This window comes from Nuphar pumila, chromosome 3 (genome assembly GCF_984573655.1).
Source record: "Nuphar pumila chromosome 3, dmNupPumi1.hap1.1, whole genome shotgun sequence".
In the NCBI taxonomy this organism is placed as follows: domain Eukaryota; kingdom Viridiplantae; phylum Streptophyta; class Magnoliopsida; order Nymphaeales; family Nymphaeaceae; genus Nuphar; species Nuphar pumila.
The window spans coordinates 34,944,647-34,964,061 of NC_143251.1; the positions used below are offsets into that span (position 1 = coordinate 34,944,647).

Sequence of the window (19,415 nt, forward strand, 5' to 3'; positions counted from 1 at the left end):
CGTTTACACAACTCACAGTCAATAAACAAAATATTTAACATAAAGGCAAAAAATTAGTTACAACTGTCTACACAACATTTACTGTTCAGCTAATTAGCAAGTGCTTTCTTCAGGTAAAATTGTATCACTTCTTATCTTCCAACAAAAATATTCAAAATATACTCTTTGGTTTGAGTTCCAATGCTCAACCTTTGTCACATTTTGAGTAAATTCTTGTGTAACGAACCAGGATTCTCCAATTGGTTTGGTCTCTTAAATAGTGTTTTGCAGTCCTATGATGACTCATTTGTTAATGTGTTGGATGATTTCTTGCTGCGATCTTTATTCTATTTGACAGTGTCTTTCAGTCCTATGATGACTCATTTGTTGATGCATTTGATGATTTCTTTGCCATTATAATCTCACTCTGTGATTCTAAAAGAAAAAGTACTTGATTGACTTAATTTGCTGACTCTATATGTGTAATAATCGCAAATTTTATACAATTACCTAGAAAATTTGTGTATATACATATTTTTTTTTAGCATGATTTGGGCCTAGGATCCGCTACCCGAATCCAAAAAGAAAAAAAAATATGGGTATAATAGCAAATAAACTGGTCGAATCCAACGTTGGACCCAAGTGGATCCAACCCATGGATCCACTATTGTTCACACGACACAGATCCACATTTTTTTTTTCTTCCCGGATCCAAATCGCTACCGGGTCCAGCGTCGCGGGTCGCGGTTCGGACCCGGCCCACACCCTGTAAAAAGGATACAGGGGCTGCCCGATAAAAATAAAGGGGGGAACCCCCCCCCCCCCGATAAGTCGCTGGTTAGGGTTCTTTTGAACCCTAACATTTTGGAAATGGGAAGGGGGGGGGGAGGAAGCCGAAGCCGCCGGGCTTCCTTCCTTTTTGGAAGGTCACCCATCTACAAAGGGGGACCCGAACCCTTTCTTCTCCCTCTCTCGCGGTCTCATTCTCTCTCTCTTCTCTCTCTAACCCTCGGATTCCCCTCCCCCGAGCTCAGCCTGCTGTTGAAGCCGTGTTAGGAGACGCAACCGACCTCCTCTCTCGTAGCTGCCGCAACAACTTCGCCGGAAAATGGTAGGGTCTGTAATTTTTTTCAGGTTAATCATGGGTTAGTGGGGTGTGGGTTGTCTAAAACCCAAATCAACTGATTTAAAATAAAGGGGGTTTTGTTGCCAGACAGTTAATAAGATCGGAGATTGGGGGAGCCTGTTTTGTTTTGAACCGATTGGGTGTGCTGCTTAAAAATTTACCCTTCATTCTCGGATTAGCTACTTCGACCGAAATTAGATGGAAAAAAATTTATCTTCTTTTTAATCGAAAACCCTAGTTTGAATCAGGTTTTCTTGACCTTGGTATTGAAAACTCTAACTAAGAGTCTGATGGGTCTTTTGCAATCCGTGCAAGTCTAAAATGTGTATGACTGTTTCAATTTTAGGGCTGATATTGCATTAAATCATAGCTGAAATCATTTTGGATACTTGAATAATGAATACCGCATGCTTTCCATTAATACTTTCCTTTACGGGTAGCATTAATATCTTACTACTGTGTGTACAGATATGTGTAGGAGTTATTGATTTTTTCTAATTTAACTTGTGGAAGAACCTAACCGATAGCTGCTTTTGTTGTTGGGTCCAGCCGAGTTATCTGAATCACACCATGGAGGAATGTTTAGCTGTTGGTTATTAGTTTTTTTTTTTTTTGTTCAGCATAATACAACATATTGTATTTAATGAGCAGAAATGTTAAATAATACTTAAATGAATATGGCTGAACGGTGTCTAGTTGGATCTAGTGGTTTCTTGCGTAACTTCCCATGCTGTGCTATACTTAGTACAGTAATTTGCTAAACTAATAATTATTGTACATGTTATGTGTTAGTGAACTGTAATGTTAAATGATACTTAAATTAATATGGCTGAACAGTATCTAGTTAGAGTTATTGGTCTATTGCGTAACCCAGCATGCTATACTATACTTAATTATTCAAAAAAAAAATATACATTGTAATAATTGGGTGATCTAGTACATTGAAATTTCCTGGGATGTGTAACTGAGATAGGTAGAATGGGCTTACAGTTTTATTTTTTTTTCTTTTGACCTGTATGGTGATACACATAAAAAGGTTATGCTTTGGTATGTTGGATTTTAGAATTTCAGTATGCTAGCTGAATGATATCTAGTTGTCACTTCTTTTGTGCACGAACTTTCTTGTGTTTGTATTACTGAAATAAGTTGGATGGGTTTTACAGTCTTTGTTATTAGATTCCACATAAAACTGCAAGTTCTCTTACATTCCAACTTCTACCTTAGAGTAGCAGCAGTACACCAATGATAGTGTGAATTCTTAAGATAATTCCTTGATCTCTTCATGTAGGAAATGAGTAAGACATACCAAAGAAATGTTAGGTATTGATATTGTATATTGCCCGTACTCCGAGTATGTGAATTTCTTTCCTTGGAGCATTGTGAATAGAAAGGAAATAATCTAGTGATAACCTAAATAGGTAAATGATTAAGTAAGTCATGGTTATCCCTTTCTAGTAGGAGGGGGGTTGTTTGGAAAACCTTGCTCAATGGGCGATACGGGTTAGGTACCTAATGTAGGTACGTGATTTGATTTAATTATACTGGTAAGAAAAATTAAATATTAATTTCTGTGCTTGAACGATTTAAAGGCACCGGAGCACTCTGAGTGAGTTTATGAAAACAATATGGAAAATGATGGGGTTAATTCATACACTGGGGTAAAATGACTAAGGTTGGGAATCTAATACAGTGATAATATTGGGGTTGAAAAAAAAAATGCCCCTACACCCTGAAAGGTTAACTAAATGAAAAGTTTTACTCACTCAGATTCAGGTTTACCTTGGAGAGGGTAAGTGGTACAAAACTTCGGGGACATAATTTTTGGTTTCGAGCTAAAGTGACTCGTTGGTCCCCAGTCCTCGGAGTTGGGGGACCCAGACTACCAATTTGTCCTAGGTGGTAGTTCTTTGTTTCTCCTGCAGAAGTTAGGGATGCATCCTGGTTTGGTTTTGGCCTTTGGGAGTTTCTCTCGGTCACTGGCCGCTCCCTTGGGATTTCAGTCACAGTTAGAATGTTCGGGTTAATAAAACAACCCTGAATAATATACTCCCGGACATTCTCTTCTGTGATGGTTGCCTTGGCCCGTGTGTACCCGCGGGATAAGAAAAGATAAACACTAACTAGAACAGTTAGGTATCACTGTATGGGAGTCATTAAAGAGACAATTGCTTACTCTTCCATCATGTTTTATATTCGGTGCTTATGATGAAACGACATCCTAAATTGTGCATTTATTAGTTAATTGAATTCATATTATGGATGTTGTTCATGTTAGTGTAAGTTCTGCTTTAATTGCTTAATACCTTACTTAATTGTTGTAGTTGCATAAAATGCTTCTTGTGCTTAAGTATAATTGTTACATAATCTACCTTTCTATTCAGATATATGTCTATGATTGCTATTGCATCGAAATCCTTATGTGGTTATGTTTAGACTGTAATTCAAACACGACACCCACATCACACTTGACATATGATCTACTTGCAAGAATAATTACAGTTTTCCTACTTAGACGTGGTAGTCTAATTCCTATAATTTCTATTATTTTCAGGAGAAGAGTAGTTCTATGAGCGATGCGGGATGAGGCGCTGACCGAGACTTGATCTATTTGTTCCCTGGCGGTTCTGCTTACTTTCAGATTGAGATTTTTGTTTTGAGACTCAATGTGAAAACTCTGATGTTGGATTTTATTATTATTGAAGTGGAAATAAATGGTGTGGTTTGCTTTTACCTTCCTGTATCGTTCTGAAATGCTTAACCCGAGAATTATTAGTTGTTTCCGCTTGGAAAAAAAAAAATCCCTAAAAATTTGGGTTAAATTTCGGGGCGTTACAATATGAAGTGCCGAATTGCTGAAAACACACAACAAAAAGATAAACTCACTCAGTATAATAACTAGTAGATTTTCTTGTCCAAATGCATGCTGCTTCAGAAAATGACATTAGATAACCTTGGTCTTCCAGTAACTTACCAGCAAATCCATCAGAGACAGCAGCATCTGGAGAAAGTGCATCACCAATATGAACATGGAGTATTCCACCAGTTTCATTATGCTTCTCTAAGACAGACAAGCCAAAATGCTCCCTTGCTTTATCTATCAGCTACATAGATGTCAATTATAGAAATAACAATCATGCATGGAGCTGCATTTGCAAGGCATTTACAATTTAGAAGACAAGAGTATGCATCACCAAAGGACAATACCGAATTACCTTGGTCAGCAATTCCAGGTTTAAAAGGAATCAAAACTAAACAACATGAAATTTCACTAAAATCTTTCAACCAGTTCTCTTAACTGGAGTATAACTATGAAAACACAAAAAAGTTGGACTATTCAGTATTGGGAACCAGAATTATATGCCAACACATGCTTGACTTCAACTTTTGCATAACACAGTTTCATATTAGATATTCGAATGTCCAGAAACTGGCTTAAAGTTCATACATGCAGACCTACTCAGACTGACTCACCTAAGTCTACAGACACCTGAGAATCAGCTTAGCTATTTTGTCACTGACACGGGCTATTTTAAACTTCTCATAATAAGCACGAAAAATCCACAGCCATAAAATTGGTATGCTAGTCATTCTTTTAATCAATCTTTGCACATTCATCTTGAGCTTTTATAAAACTTTGGCCCTCAAATCAGTTCAGTCCCTCTCACAATAGTAAGAAATATCTTGTTAAAATTGCTCAGTTGAAGCATTTTTCGCATTGGTTTCTTACTGGAAGGCCCTGCAGGTAAATACTCTCTTTATCATTAGAACATACTCAGCATGGAGGTAAGAATTGGCAACATCACTCATCATAACAACAACCAAAGAATTGCTGAAGAAAAAGAGAGAGACCACAATTTTCTAAGGGAGGGGAAGACCTTTCTTTTATTCCCCCTTTTCTTTCTCTCAAAGAATGTGCAAATAGTCAGTGAAGTATAGAAATCCCACATCATATAGCATCTGTTAGGAACACAGATTGTTGCAGATTGAAGCTGTTATGCAACAACATTGACATAATTTGGAGGCAGTAACAATAATAAATGAAGTCTACAATGAATATTGAGAAAACAGGAAGGAGATAGATGTAATATCAGGTGACCTCCTTTTTTGCAGATTTCAATTGAAAAAAGGCTTCAATGAAAAGATCATTTCTTGGAAAAGGAAGTGAAGGGTATCAACTGGAGTATGCAAAAGAATAAATCACTTAGTCATGGTAGTCCAATCAAATTCTTTAATTGGAAAGATTGAATGATGATGTTTCATATGTAATCTAGATTGGGAATGAACAAAACCAATCATATATATTACTAAATTAAGTGGAGAAGAAACTAGATTGGGAATGAACAAAACCAATCAAAGTGTTGGTCTTTTTTTCTAAAGATGAAAATGAAGGGGCCTATCTCGTCTCTAGACCGGGGAATAATGTAAAAACATACTAACCCCCTCATTTTAATAAATTCCAAAATCAAAATCAAGGAGCACGAGAAAATGGTGGCCAAAATGGAAGGTACCAAGGAAGAGACTATAGTAAAACTATATGTTCTTTTTGCAAAGAACTGAGACATATTAAACCGGTGTGTCCTAAATGGAAGAAGATGGTGGCTATGTCAACAACATTTCAACCACATAAGGATGAGGGTTCATCTACCTCCAACAATGGAACGTTGTCTCTAAGTCAAATCATGGAAGCTCTATAACCTCTTCTCAAGAGATCTGTATTCAGGGCCGTGATGTCAACCTTCTCTCCTCTCGGTAAGATTCTTTGGCTTTTAAATTCAGGTGTCTCTTTTCATATGACTCCAAATATTTTAGTCATTTCCGAATACACAAAAAATTTATCTCCTTCTTTTGTCTCAATCGAGGATGGTGCTTCTCTTGAAATTAAAAAAATTGAAAATTTTGAAAAACAAGGTTTTTTTATTCCTAAAGTTAGATTCATTCCTAAGTTAAATTTAAATTTGCTTTCGATCTCTCAACTATCGGACCATGGGTGTAATATCAAATTCTCATCAAATAAATGTTGAATATAAGATCGACGGTTCGGGAAGTTTATTAGGGAAGGCTCTAGAAAAGGAGATCTATATTACATGAAGTTTCTCCAAATTCCAAAACACTATTTTTGTAACATTACCCAACATAAAGATATAAATGTTTGGCATAAGCGTCTTAGGCATCCCAATATTGTCAAGCTTTCTTATTTGCATTTTGCTAAAGATCTATGTAAAGACAACTTACTGCATTCTTGAAAAAAAGAGAAGCTTACCTTTTGGACAAAGAACTATGTTTTCAACCAAACCCTTTGAAATTGTGCATTCGGATGTATGGAGACCGGCACCCATTATATCTAAAGAAGGATTTTCTTACTTTTATTTTTGTTGATGATTATTCTAGATTTTGTTGGATATACTTTCTTAAGCATAAATATGAGGTTTTTTTGACGTTTAAGACATATCACATGAAGATAAAAAATAAATTTAATGGTAAATTAAAAATTCTTATGACCGATTCCGAAAGAGAATATCTCTCAAATGATTTTAAAAATTATCTTGAAACTAATGGAATGATTCATCAAAAATCATGCCCCAAAACACCCCAACAAAATGGCTTAGCCGAAAGAAAACATAGACATATAGTTGAAACCACTAGGACTTTACTTATCTCTCAAAAAATTCCTAAAAGATTTTGGGCCGAGGCTGCGCTTGCATCCGTCTATCTTATAAATCGTTTTCCTTCAAAGAACTTAAATAAAATATCACCTTTTGAAATTTTGTATCAAAAGAAACTCGATTTTGGATGCAAATGTTTTGTTCTTACCGACAAAAATGATAAACTTTCACCCAAAGTCATTTCTTATGCATTCCTTGATATTCGGAAACACAAAAAGGATGTAGGTGTTATGATGTCAAAAATGATAAACTATATATTTCTAGAAATGTAACATTATTAGAAAACTTAAGTGGTTTTGAAGAACATAAACCCCATGAGGATAATGATGATTATTCCTTCTTGATTGAATTATTGTCTAGAAATAAGGATATTTCTAGTGATGATGAAATGATATTTGATACTCCTAATGATATTCAAGAGAGTGAGCATTTTCCACTTCTTCAGCACACTAGCGAAAAAGGAATATCTAGTGAACCAATTACATATACACATAGAGATAGAAGCACTTTTAAAAGCGCAATTGAAAAATATAGTGAATCTAATAAACCTTCCTCAATAAACAATCCTCGTAGAACCGAGAGAACTAGGAGAAATCCTTCTAGATTTATATCCTATGAATCCTTATCCTTCTCACCTAAACATAGAGCATGTCTTAGTGCTATTCATTCATATGTGGAACATAAATTTTTTGAAGAAGCAAGTCTATATTAACAGAAAAATTTGAAATGTCGGACTTAAGTTTTCTGACATATTTTTTAGGCATTGAAGTTGTCTATTCTCACAAGGGTTATTTTTTGTCTCAAATTAAATTTGCTTGTGAGGTTATTGACAGGTCAGGCATTACAGATGATAAAATATGTGAAACTTCTGAAGTGGTAGGAACAAGAATGAAGATTAATGATGGGATTCTTTTAAAAGATCCTACTCCTTACAGGCAACTCGTTGGATCATTGATGTATCTTAATATTACCAGGCCAGAAATCTCTTATGCAGTTCATGTTAAAAGTCAATTTCAGCATGCCCGTACATCGATTGATATAGGTGTCATTCTTTGAATTATCAGATATATAAAGGCGACCATAAATAAGAGAGTATTTTTATCTTCATCCTCTGATTTAAATTTAATTGCGTATATTGACTCTGATTGGGGAGGTGACCCAAATAACCGTCACTTCACCGCTGTTTTTTATGCCTTTTTAGGCGAATCATTGATTTCTTCGAGATGCAAGAAACAATAAAAGGTGTCCCTGTCTTCTACCGAGGCTGAGTACCGAGCCATGGCAACTACAACCATGAAAATTGTATAGATTCGGCAATTGCTGAAAGATATGGAGGTTCGTGTTCAAGGACCTACAAAATTGTGTTGTAACAACAAAAGTGCAATATACATTGCAAAGAATCACACATTTCATGAGCGCACGAAGCATATCGAGATAGATTACCACTATGTTAGAGAAAAATACCTGAAGAAAGTCATTGATCTTCCTTATGTGACATCAGAATATCAACTGGCTTACTTTTTTACTAAGGCGCTCTGTTCCTCTAGATTCAATTTTCTTTTTGGCAAACTTTCAGTCATCACACCATAAGTTTGAGGGGGGATGTTAAAATGTAATATATATATATATATATATATATATATATATATATATATATATATATATCATATATATATATGATATATATGTATGATATATATGTATATATATAGATATACATATATATTATATATACTTCTTGTAATACCTTATAAGGGTAAAACTGTCATTTCCTATTTTAAGCACATTCTCCTTTGAATATGCTTGCAATTTTTCTTCTTTTATTTTTTTTATTTTTTAATTTTTAATTCCTTTCTTTTTCAGACATTGGGGGGGCCACTATATAGATGTTGGGCCCCTCCAGCGGTCATAATTGTGACCGTTGGAGGGGCTCCAACGTCTATATGGAGCCCCTCCAAGGCCTCCATTTATGTGTGTAGAAATAGGGGTCATACCCTTTTGTAACTTTTAAGCTTTTAGCAAAAGCTCTCTCCTCTTTAATAAAAGATCCTATATTATTTCTGTCTTTGTGCATTTGTGATCTCTTGTATGTGTTGTGCCTTTGTGCACACTTGTTCCAAGTGTTCTTCTTGTGCCTTTGTGCATACATCACACATTGAGAACTTAGTGTTCTTGTGCATATAGTCTCTTTGAAGACATTTTCACAGTTTTCACCAAAAATGGTGTGGTACTAAAAGAACCGAGTAGATTGAAACTGATACAAATTGCAAAGGAGTCGAGTGGAAGATATTTCAAGGTTTGGGCCAACATTACTACTGAAACTTGATACCAAAAGTTGTTCATAGGACTACTACTTGTGCAAGAATGTCCTCACAAAGAGTGATTTACTCTACTAGCTCTAATCCTCAATGAGCCACTCATCATAGGCTGGATAGGGATCAAAGACTTTGAGACTTTCCCTGAAAATGCTTTCTGGTGGAACTACCTTTAATGTGATCAAGTTGTAAGTGCCAAAATATAAAGAATGTTCATTGAATGAAAAAAGTAAATCAGGTTGCACTAGAAATTTTGCACAATAACAACAATGATCTAAATGCCTAGAATTTCAGGTGTTTGTGAACGAACTAATATATTTGTTTGTTTATTTATTTATTGATTATTTTTTTATTCTTCACAAGTGGGGCGATATTGCATGTGACTGGTAACACTAGTGATGATTCTCTTTTGTCATGTCTCAACTATTCACATAGGTACAGGTGTTGGTATGTGGTACAACATGGTTATGGCCAGTACGACACTGCTGTTTTCCAAAAGAAGGGTGCAAGAGGTGCAGTCTGGGTTGTGCATGTTGTCCACAGAATATATATATATATATATATATATATATATATATATATATATATATATATATATATATATAAAGAGAGAGAGAGAACTGACATTTGGATTGCATTTTTTCAATGTAAAAATACAATTTTTTATTGATACATTGTAGGCCATTGAGTTTTCAATATCCAAAAAATCCCACGTAAGTCAGAAAAAATGATCCAAGGGCTAATACTTACTAAACCAAACACGTAGACCGCAACTGAAGGTCTGATCTAAATAAATAAATATACATATCTATCACAAATTGGAGCTCTTCTAAAATATAAAAAATGCAGAAAAGTATAAAGTATTTATAGATATAAACAATGTATGTTTATACATTGCATAGTATTTTTTTATGAGTATCCAGCTTCACCCAAAAGTATCAGCATCGACACAGGCATGCTGGTCATTTTGAGGTACCCATGTTACATGGTTTACATGCAGATATGAAGGTAGAAATTTGCAAACAATGGAATATCAATGAACAAATAGGGGTGATTTGATTGAATTGAGAAAGAAAGTGATAAAAGAGCTACTAGTAGTTGGTAAATTGAAACTCTGTGGACCATCATAACTGAAACCCATAAAGGAGTTATTCAAGATTCAAGTAATTTTTAAATTGGCTTTTTGATGGGCATGAATATCCTGTTTGACGGAAAATAATTGATATTCACAGTTTCTGGAAAAGGTTAGTAGTCAATGAAGTGATTTACTGAGGCTTATTGGATAGAAAAATGATATGCATTTATTCTTTCAATCCAAATGCTATGATACTCTTCATTTTTGTCCTGCATTAAACCCCAGAAAATGCTGGGGAAAATACCATTTATCAGAATATTCTGCATATATTGAGGAACAGGTGTTGGAAGATGGAATCCCAGTCAAGAACTCTATAGGCATGCTCACAATAAATGTTATACGACTCAATTCTTGATGATGAATTGATTTGATAGATCAGGTATTGTTATTCATGATATTATAATCTGATTATCACATTGAATTCAAAATTACAGAGAAGGATTTAACATCTCTATGGGATTAGAACCTGATTTCATGCAAAGCAAAATAAAATTACAAGAAAATAAGGATGCAACTAAGTATTTCAACATTTGAGAATTTCTTACAATTCCATCAATCTCCCAACCATGAAGCTCCAATGAAGGCCAAAAATCAAGCATCAAGTGAGCTGCAGTCCCACCACCCTAGAGATAGATTAATTTATAGTTCAATAAAATCTGCATACAATCATATTAAAGTACATGAATTCCTGTCAACAAGTAACAAGCAGGAGAGACCGTAAGTTACCAAACCCAACATAGCGATAGGACCTGAAGGCACAACAGCTGGAAGGCTGGCAAACTCATCCTGAATTATATAAAAAGAACACAGTTAAAATAATTTTGACTATCATCCACAATATAGTGGGACATATTTAAGGTTGTCACACTAGGAATCGAAAGCGGGAAATGATACGGGAAGCGGAAGCAAGAAGCGATGCATTTTAAAATGTATAGGAAGCAGGAAGCGAGAAATAAAAAAAAACAATATAAGAATTGAATGGAAATAGAAGTGGAACACAAATAAAAACTAAAATAAAAGTGACTATTCTTAAATTTCATGAGTTTTTAGTGTAAGAATTAAATTTTTAACAAAATCCAAAAATGATGACTGCCAATTTAGAGAAAGCACATGGAAGTAAGTAAGAAGCGTGAGGAAACACATAAAAAACATGAAAAATAGAGTGAGAAAACATATAAGAAAAATAGATGAAGCGTGTGGAAAGCATAGAAGAAGCGTGGGAGAATCGAGATTCCCATCAAGTTTTGGAAGCGAGGAGTATCGCGCTTACGAAGCGAGTTTCCGAGAAGCGGGCTTTTTACCTATCTAAGAAGCTTCTGATAACTCTGGAAATATTCCAGTATCCAACAGATATTTCAACCCCTTAAAGTGAGACATATGTGCAAAAGTATAGGTATAAACAAGCAAAAAATAACAAAAGCTTTGAAAAAGCTTTCACAATTATAAATTACTCAGCAAGAAACTAGGAAAATGTATGATTCTCAGGGATTTGCATTTCGCTTTAAGATTTTAATGTTCACCATCAGATATATGTGACATGAAGTGGCTTGAACTTGAAAACATTAAAAGCAAGCATACCGCTGCAGTAGATCTAACTAATGGTGGCCTAGCTAACCTGCATAGAGAGAGTGAACATTCTCCGGGGCAGCAGGAAGATGTTAAAGACATGGAAAGCCAAGACTATTTATCAAACAATTGACTGCATTCTTCCATGAGAAATGACAATGGACAGCTTTAAGACAGACCATGCACTAATATAACATCTTTTGTTTCAAATTCAGATAGTAGCACTATTTCTATGAAAATGTAGGACCATCTTTTTGGAGAAGTGACTCTTAAAGTTGTTCTATGTTAAGGGGCTACACGATTAGTTTCCTATTTATAAAATTAAAATCAGTGTTGTAAGTATCGTACCGTATCGTATGATACGTATCGTTACTTTGGGGGAAAATGATACAATACACACCCCTATCTCGATACGGTTGTGTATCGTACTTGTATTGGGTGTATCGCACGATACACCCCTGTATCATACCATATCGTACGATATTGTACGATATGTATCTTGTTTTTTTAATCGTATTTCATAAACTTGGTTATTTTGTTTATGTTTATGTAATATGAAAGTATGAGTCTTGTGGCATTGTTCTTGTGAGATATACATGCAATATTATCTATGATTCTATATTAGTTGATGTTTGATGATGTCATATATAGCTCAAAAAGACATAAATGTGATTTTATGGTTGTATTTTGTGCAATTCATCATTATTTCATCTTTTATGATTTTTTTAGAATTTTTGCTAATTTTTTCTTTTTTTTCTTTTTTTAGATTTTTCGGAAACTTTTTATTAAAAATTTATGATACATTTACAATACGATACAATGTTACTTTGGGCCCGACCAATACGGGTAACGATACAATACTTACAATCTTGATTAAAACACTAATTTTTGAAGTACACCACAAAATTACAATATTAAAGAATTACAACTCCACTACCTATAAGTGGCAAGCCCAAATAAATAGAAATTGAGAAATGAACTACATAAAATGCCACTTATAAGTGACAACAATAAAAGCACAATAACAAAGAACAATATACAAGCAAAATAAAAGCAGAATGAAAGCAAACCGCTTCTAACCCAAGGAGGTGGGGGTGGTTGGACAAGTGGGAACATCAAGCATCCCATTTGCTAATATCATTTTTGTAATATCGTGTGTGTTTATATGGTTTTTAAATTTGAAAACTGTGAAATTTTGGCTAAGTATTTTATGAGATCGATAAAAATCATGCAAAATAACCTTGAAAGTAGGTGACGGCAGCTAGGTCTGGGCGTAGCCCAGGGCCCACTGACAAGACCTAGTTGTGACGATTAATATTTGTAAAACTTTTCATTTTTAACGTTTAAAATAAAGCAAAAATCAAGCGAAATTCAGGTTAAATTCAGGCAAAATTCGGAGCCAAAATAAGGTAAGTATATTGTTAGATGTGTCTCATAATTCTGAGAACATTGGTATTCTGTTATTCAAAAATCGGGTTACGGTTGGCCCGAAAATCGCATTTTTTAAAAAATGACTAGCCTGTATTTTTAAATTTTTTCTGGATTGGATCGAACCGGATCCAATCTGTTTGATCCAAGTTGATATGGATCTGGACCCAGACTAGGACCCATATTAACTAGGATTTGGTCTAGGTTGGATCTATATGAAGTTTAGATATGGATTTGAATCTTGGATCTGGATCCAAATCCAAATTCGAATCTGAAATCCAAGTATAACCAATTTAAAACTTTAAATTTAATTTAAAGGTTAAATTGAGTAAGGATTCTATTATGAGAGGACTTCCAGAAGGGGGCGACACCCTCTGGAATATTTTTAAAATTAATTATTTAATAATTAAATATTAAATAATTAATTAAATATAATAATTAATTAAATTTCAAAATTTATTTATTTAGATAAGGTGGAGTTCTACATGAAGTAGAACTCTACCTAGATAAGTTCTCTAGAGGGATGTCACCCTATAGATAAACTTCTAATTAATTAATATAAAAACAATAAAATAATAAGAGATAAAAAGGAGAGGTTAGAGAGATAGAGTTAGAACTCTACCCTCTATAGGATAGAGAACTCTAGAGGAATCTTTTAGAGGTAAAAAAAAGAGAAAAATAAGAAAAATAAAATATTCTAGAAACTAGATATAAGAGGGGCTGGATTTCCCCCTCTCTAGAATTGATATTTTAGAGAGAGAGGGAGCCCAACTTGTGAGAGAGAGAAGAGAAGAGAAAGAAAGAAAAAAAAAGAGAAGGAAAGAAGAATACGAATCCGATGATTTTTTCGGCCTATTTTCACTTCCAAAATAAGCTACGGGTTCCTCTCTAGGTTCGAACGGGGAAAACGGGTTTAAATCCGATTCATGTAAAATTTTTAAGGGGAAAACCAAATCTGATTTCTAAAAGCAGGTTTAAACCTATGTTTTGATTCACGGTTTTGTATATCCTTGGTTGAAGTAATCTTACCAACGATTTTTATGTTTAATCATGGGTTTAACATTAAGTATTCTTGGGTTTACGTATATGCTATTGCTTTCCTACATCTAATTCTTTTTATGCTGGATATGTGTATATATATATATATATATATATATATTGCTCTGCCGATTTGTGAGTTCGGACTGTATTGGTTGATTTTAATCAAGTACATGATGTGATTTCTTACCTATACACGATTTTGATGTATGCTGTGTGACATCATGACTGTCTTGATGTTGTCGTTCAGATTGGCATCAAAACAGTTTCTGGATGTCGCTATGTTGGCTGTTGTAAAGCCTTTCTTTTTGAGAAGCTATCAAGTTGTTGCTGAACTCATTAGTTTTTGTCATATTATTGACTGACAATTAGACTTGATAGACTATACTATGGACTGTTATTAAACTCATTATTGTTGGGCTGATAACCAGATTTTTACATGCCTTACCGTGGACTGTGTTGAGCATATTTTTTTTGTCATATTATTGGCTGACTGTTATCAGTTTGAATTCATGTTATATCAAACTGTTTTGCTGATTATGCATATCAAACTGTTTTTGCTGTTATGCATACAAAAATCTGTTTTGTTGTTATGCATACCAAACTGTTTTGCTGTTAAGTATATAAAAAATGTTTTGTTGTTAAGTATATCAAAAGGTTTTGTCGTTAAGAATAAGAATCTGTATTGCTGTCAAAACTGTTCATTTTATGTTGTAGGCTGTCCACCATCGGAATTGTATATATATGTTGCTATGAAGGCTGTTATTAGATTAGTATGAGCAGGTCCTGATGACGGTTTTCAAAACTGAATATTTTGCTCAAGTGTTGGCTGTCATCGGACCTGTATAGGCTTGTTTTTTTATTGGCAGCATATATGAACATGTTCAAAAGTTGCAGACTGTTTAGCAACTTGATTTTTTTCAGATATATGTGACTGTCATCAACATTGATTTCACCTTATAAAAAAAAATATGTGTGATGATGTTACAATGAACTGCCTATAATTCTGATGGATGCGGCCTATTTTCAGCTGCTTTTGGTGAGCTGTTATGAGCAGCAGTGCTGCCCTCTTTTGTGCAGCCACATAGTACTGTTCACAGCACATTAATGTGCACTTTTGGCAACACAGCATGTTCAGCATGTTGCGGGCAACATGCTGTTGCTTGCTTTAGCACAGCAGTGACCTGTGGCTTACTGCAGGTCATAGTGCTGGATGATACAGAATACATACATACATACATATACATATACATATATATGTGTGTGTGTGTGTGTGTGTGTTCACGGTTTGCACATGAATCAGATTTCATTGTGCACAGCCATGCACGTGAACTAGGTTGGCATGTTATCTTTTCTGAACAGTGTAGTTATTTTCGGATTTGAATCATATAGACCGTTGGGTGCCATCTACATGTTTTGGATTTATTTGTGCATGTTATACATTCAATTATTATAATGTAAATATGCATGCCATACGCATGAAAATTCTGAAATTTATTTGATGTTTGCATAAATGTGATAATGTGCATGTTTGGAGTTTATGCATGAATTAGATCATGTTATAGTGCAAGCATTTGTTCGCATGCGTATGAAATTTGGTTTTATGTGCATTCTTGTTGTGTGATTGAATGTGCATTGTGGACATATTTTGAACAAGTGTGTGCATGTTCACTAAAAATTTTGCATAAGATGCATATATCACTTAAGATGCTTATATAGTCAGGTGTGAACCACCACAGGCCAGGTGGGCTAGGAGCATGTGTTGCTTTAAAATTGTTTTATGCATTGCAAAATTTGTTTATGGAATAATTGGCTTTTCAAAATTAATTTCACTGTTAAAATGTGATGAGCCCGGGCCCGAGTTGGGTTTTGCATGTGGATTTGCAAAACGGTTCTCGTGTAAAGAACTTGAAATTTATTTTAAAACGGTAAAAGAGACCAAGTAGTATAATTAATCTCTTGCTTGATATCCCTTTTAAAGTGTGAGAATCTTGGATAGCGGTCATGAGAGACCGTAAGGATACTAAAACTCTATGTGTGATTGTGCTCCTGAACCCGATGTGGTAATTCACCTCCCAGCCATAGTTTTAGGGAGATTTCAGCGACTTTGCCTAGGGGTGGTGGTGTTTGATTCAACTGTAGTTTTGGTATACTAAGAAAGTAGCGTCGATGGTTAAGGATTTTCATTGATGTTCTGGCATTAGGTGAAGATTCCTAATGTTCCGATGGAATGTGAGGATTCCTGATATCGATCGATGAACAAGTGTGAAACCCATTAATAAAATACAAATTGTGTGTTAAGCTACCACTGGGAACCTAACTTGGAATTTGAGAATTGTTATACCTGTTTTGAGTATCCGCGAGTTTAAAGAAAAGTGAAAACAAAAATTATGTGCATTTAATAGGGACATGCATACAAAGGTAACTCTGATAATAACTTAATAAGTTATTCATGAATGTGCATTGAATCATGCATCTTTATTGTTCTACATTAGTTCATACATTCATACTTATTATGTTTCGCATGATATTGGTTATTGCATGATACTGTTTTAAATGCTTGAATGATAAGTTGATTATGAAATTGTTGTTATTATATTCCTCTGAAACTATGCAAAAAATTGGTTTATGCTATTTCCTTTTTGTTTGGATTTTTAGAAGAATTCGTACAAAGGACTTTGGTTCTTATCCTATTTTCAAGACTGTTTTTCAAAACCGGGTACACAGTGATGGGGTGACTTGCTTTATGGAGCCTGCGAGTTTTGCGTAACATCTTCTGAGTTCTTGATAGAGTAGTTCCTTGTGATAGACTGTTTATTTATTTCAGCTATATGACATTTATTTGATTAATAAAGTTGATTATTCCTTTGTTGATTCAATGCACTATCTCTTATGGTTTGGTATTTATTAAATCTGTAAGACCCCGGATCCTTGGGTTTGGTTTTCGCAATTGTTTTAAAAAAAATGTTCACTTTTTACGAGAATAAGTTGGGGTCATTACAATTTCCTAAACAATACATCTATAGCAGAAACAAAGAAATATTGGCAATGACTGAAAAGAAGAAAACCTAAAATATGAAACAAGTTGGAGATGAAAATACCCAAGATAATGGCAAAAGAACATCATACAATGTAAGCAATATGAGGGAAAAAAAGAACAATGTTGAGATCCGAGGGATTGGACTTGGCATGGGGTCCACACCAAAGTTAGGTTGTTCAAACATTGTATTGGATCCCCACATTTCTTTGCGAGAAGTTGGACTAGAAATAGGTCCAGAAATACATGAATCTAAGATCCTCGTATCTCAAATGCACCCGATAGCAAATATGGCATTTGTCATGATAACTAATCAATGTACCAAGTGAAAAATAGACATTTCAAATTACTAAAAAATTAGTAAGAGCACAACAACATGAATAGGAAAATGTCTGTGTCAGACAAAAAAATGCATACTTCCAGAGCAAAATGATGAAGCCATTCAAGATAACAGAAGCCTTCCATACCCAATATGAACCTGTCCATTTTTTTCCTTTCATGTACATGCTATGAATGCTATCTGCATGAAAGCATTTTGAGATAGGATCATAATCATAGCAGAAATTATCAAATTCAAACAAAAGGTACACCTTTGTACAGAAAAGCACAATGAAAGATACAAACAACAGAATATAATCCAAAAGTGACACAATCTTAATTATCATATCAGAACAAGAGGAATAGAATGCTTAGGTGTCACTGTGGAATTGCATTTAATTTATCCATAATGTCAATTGGCACATTATTTAAGTGGTAGTAGAACATATTGAGCAAAATGCAATAACTTAATTCTCTTCCATTTAACCAACACATGCAGAGATGTAATCACAGACTCTCTAACTCTATTTTTACTTGTGCACACGCCATTATAGGCCGCACGGCTGCATAATTAACTTTATTTTTCATGAAACAAACAGTTTTAATCATGACATAACGTGGAACATCGTCTCTTTCAACTTTGTGCTCCACAAATTATCAATGCTCTCTACGTTTCAGTATTCAGAAACGTTGACCAACAAGAACATAAGCTAAGAAGTTGAAAACCCATCCTACCCAATGTAGTCCATATTGCTTCCACATAGTTTCCAGTTTAGGCAGCTAAAATGGCACACAAACAACTGTTTCACGACAAAACCGAACTACAAAGAAGACCATGAAATTCTAAAATTGGTCATCCATACGATTAGCCAGTTAGCCGATGTAAGACGGAAAGTTGCATTCCAATTTTCTGTTCACAAGAGGAAATCACATTCAAAATTCAGAACTAAATCAGGAAATTCCTCTTCCTTCAGTGGCCCCAGAGAAACACTTCACCACCAAAAGAAGCAATGGGACCAATAACCATAGAAAAAAACTACTCCCTCCTCCCCTCTCCAAAAAAAAAAAGAATGCTAGAAAGAAAAATGTGAAATGACAAGCCAGAAAGGGAAAAACGAAAAAACAGCAGCAGCACCGTTGTAATATGTCAACCACAATGTAAAAATAACAACACTACCATTCTAATATGATACCAATAGACAACCACGATGGAGAAAAACAGCACCACCACCATTCTAAAATGGTACTAAGACCGCATGAGAGAGAGAGAGAGAATTAGGCCGATGCTTACGTGAAGGGTCAAGTAGCAAAATCCTGGCATCGGAGTTGTCAAGGATTACGATCTCATTGTGGGGGGTCGTCAATGCGGCGAGGAGGGTGAATTCTGACTCGTCCTTCTCCTCCGCACCCGCTGCGGTGGGCTCAAGGCGAGCCTTCGCGGAGAGTCGCGGGAACGGGCGCTCGGTTCCGATGCGAGAGATAGGAAGAAGATGGGTGGAGATCGAGGAAGTCTTGCTGATGATGGAAAGTCCATGGCAGCAGAGGCAGACGCGAGGAGAGGAGAAGACAGCAGTGGCAGCCATGAGAGAGAGATGGATAACCAACGAATATTTTTTTTTCTGGGTTTTCACTTTGCCTGTAGGTTGGATATTGGATCTGATATGAAACCGACGCTATCATGCTTGGGCTCGTCTTCAAGCCCGATTCGTGGTTTGGTTTAGATTGTCACAACTCACGTGTTGGAAACTTATGGCAACCTAGCTTGAACCAGGTACATTCATGAATTAGACGTATTATGGGTATTTAGTAC

The 19,415-nt window shown here is 35.1% G+C and overlaps 1 protein-coding gene across 2 annotated transcripts in view; it reads right to left on the bottom strand.

The window, feature by feature from the left end:
• Positions 1 to 19,215, bottom strand: part of LOC149842556 (uncharacterized) — a 34,166-nt gene extending 14,951 nt beyond the window's left edge. For both annotated transcript variants that reach the window (XM_089999276.1, XM_089999277.1), the window contains exons 1-5: positions 18,897 to 19,215; positions 17,755 to 17,807; positions 10,945 to 11,004; positions 10,764 to 10,841; positions 4,077 to 4,206 (exon numbers count right to left, since the gene is read on the bottom strand). In XM_089999276.1, coding sequence (XP_089855402.1) covers positions 4,077 to 4,206; positions 10,764 to 10,841; positions 10,945 to 11,004; positions 17,755 to 17,807; positions 18,897 to 19,188 — 613 coding nt within the window. In that variant the 5' untranslated portion in view covers positions 19,189 to 19,215. The remainder of the gene's footprint in view (positions 1 to 4,076; positions 4,207 to 10,763; positions 10,842 to 10,944; positions 11,005 to 17,754; positions 17,808 to 18,896) is intronic.
• Between the last annotated feature and the right edge of the window lie 200 nt (positions 19,216 to 19,415).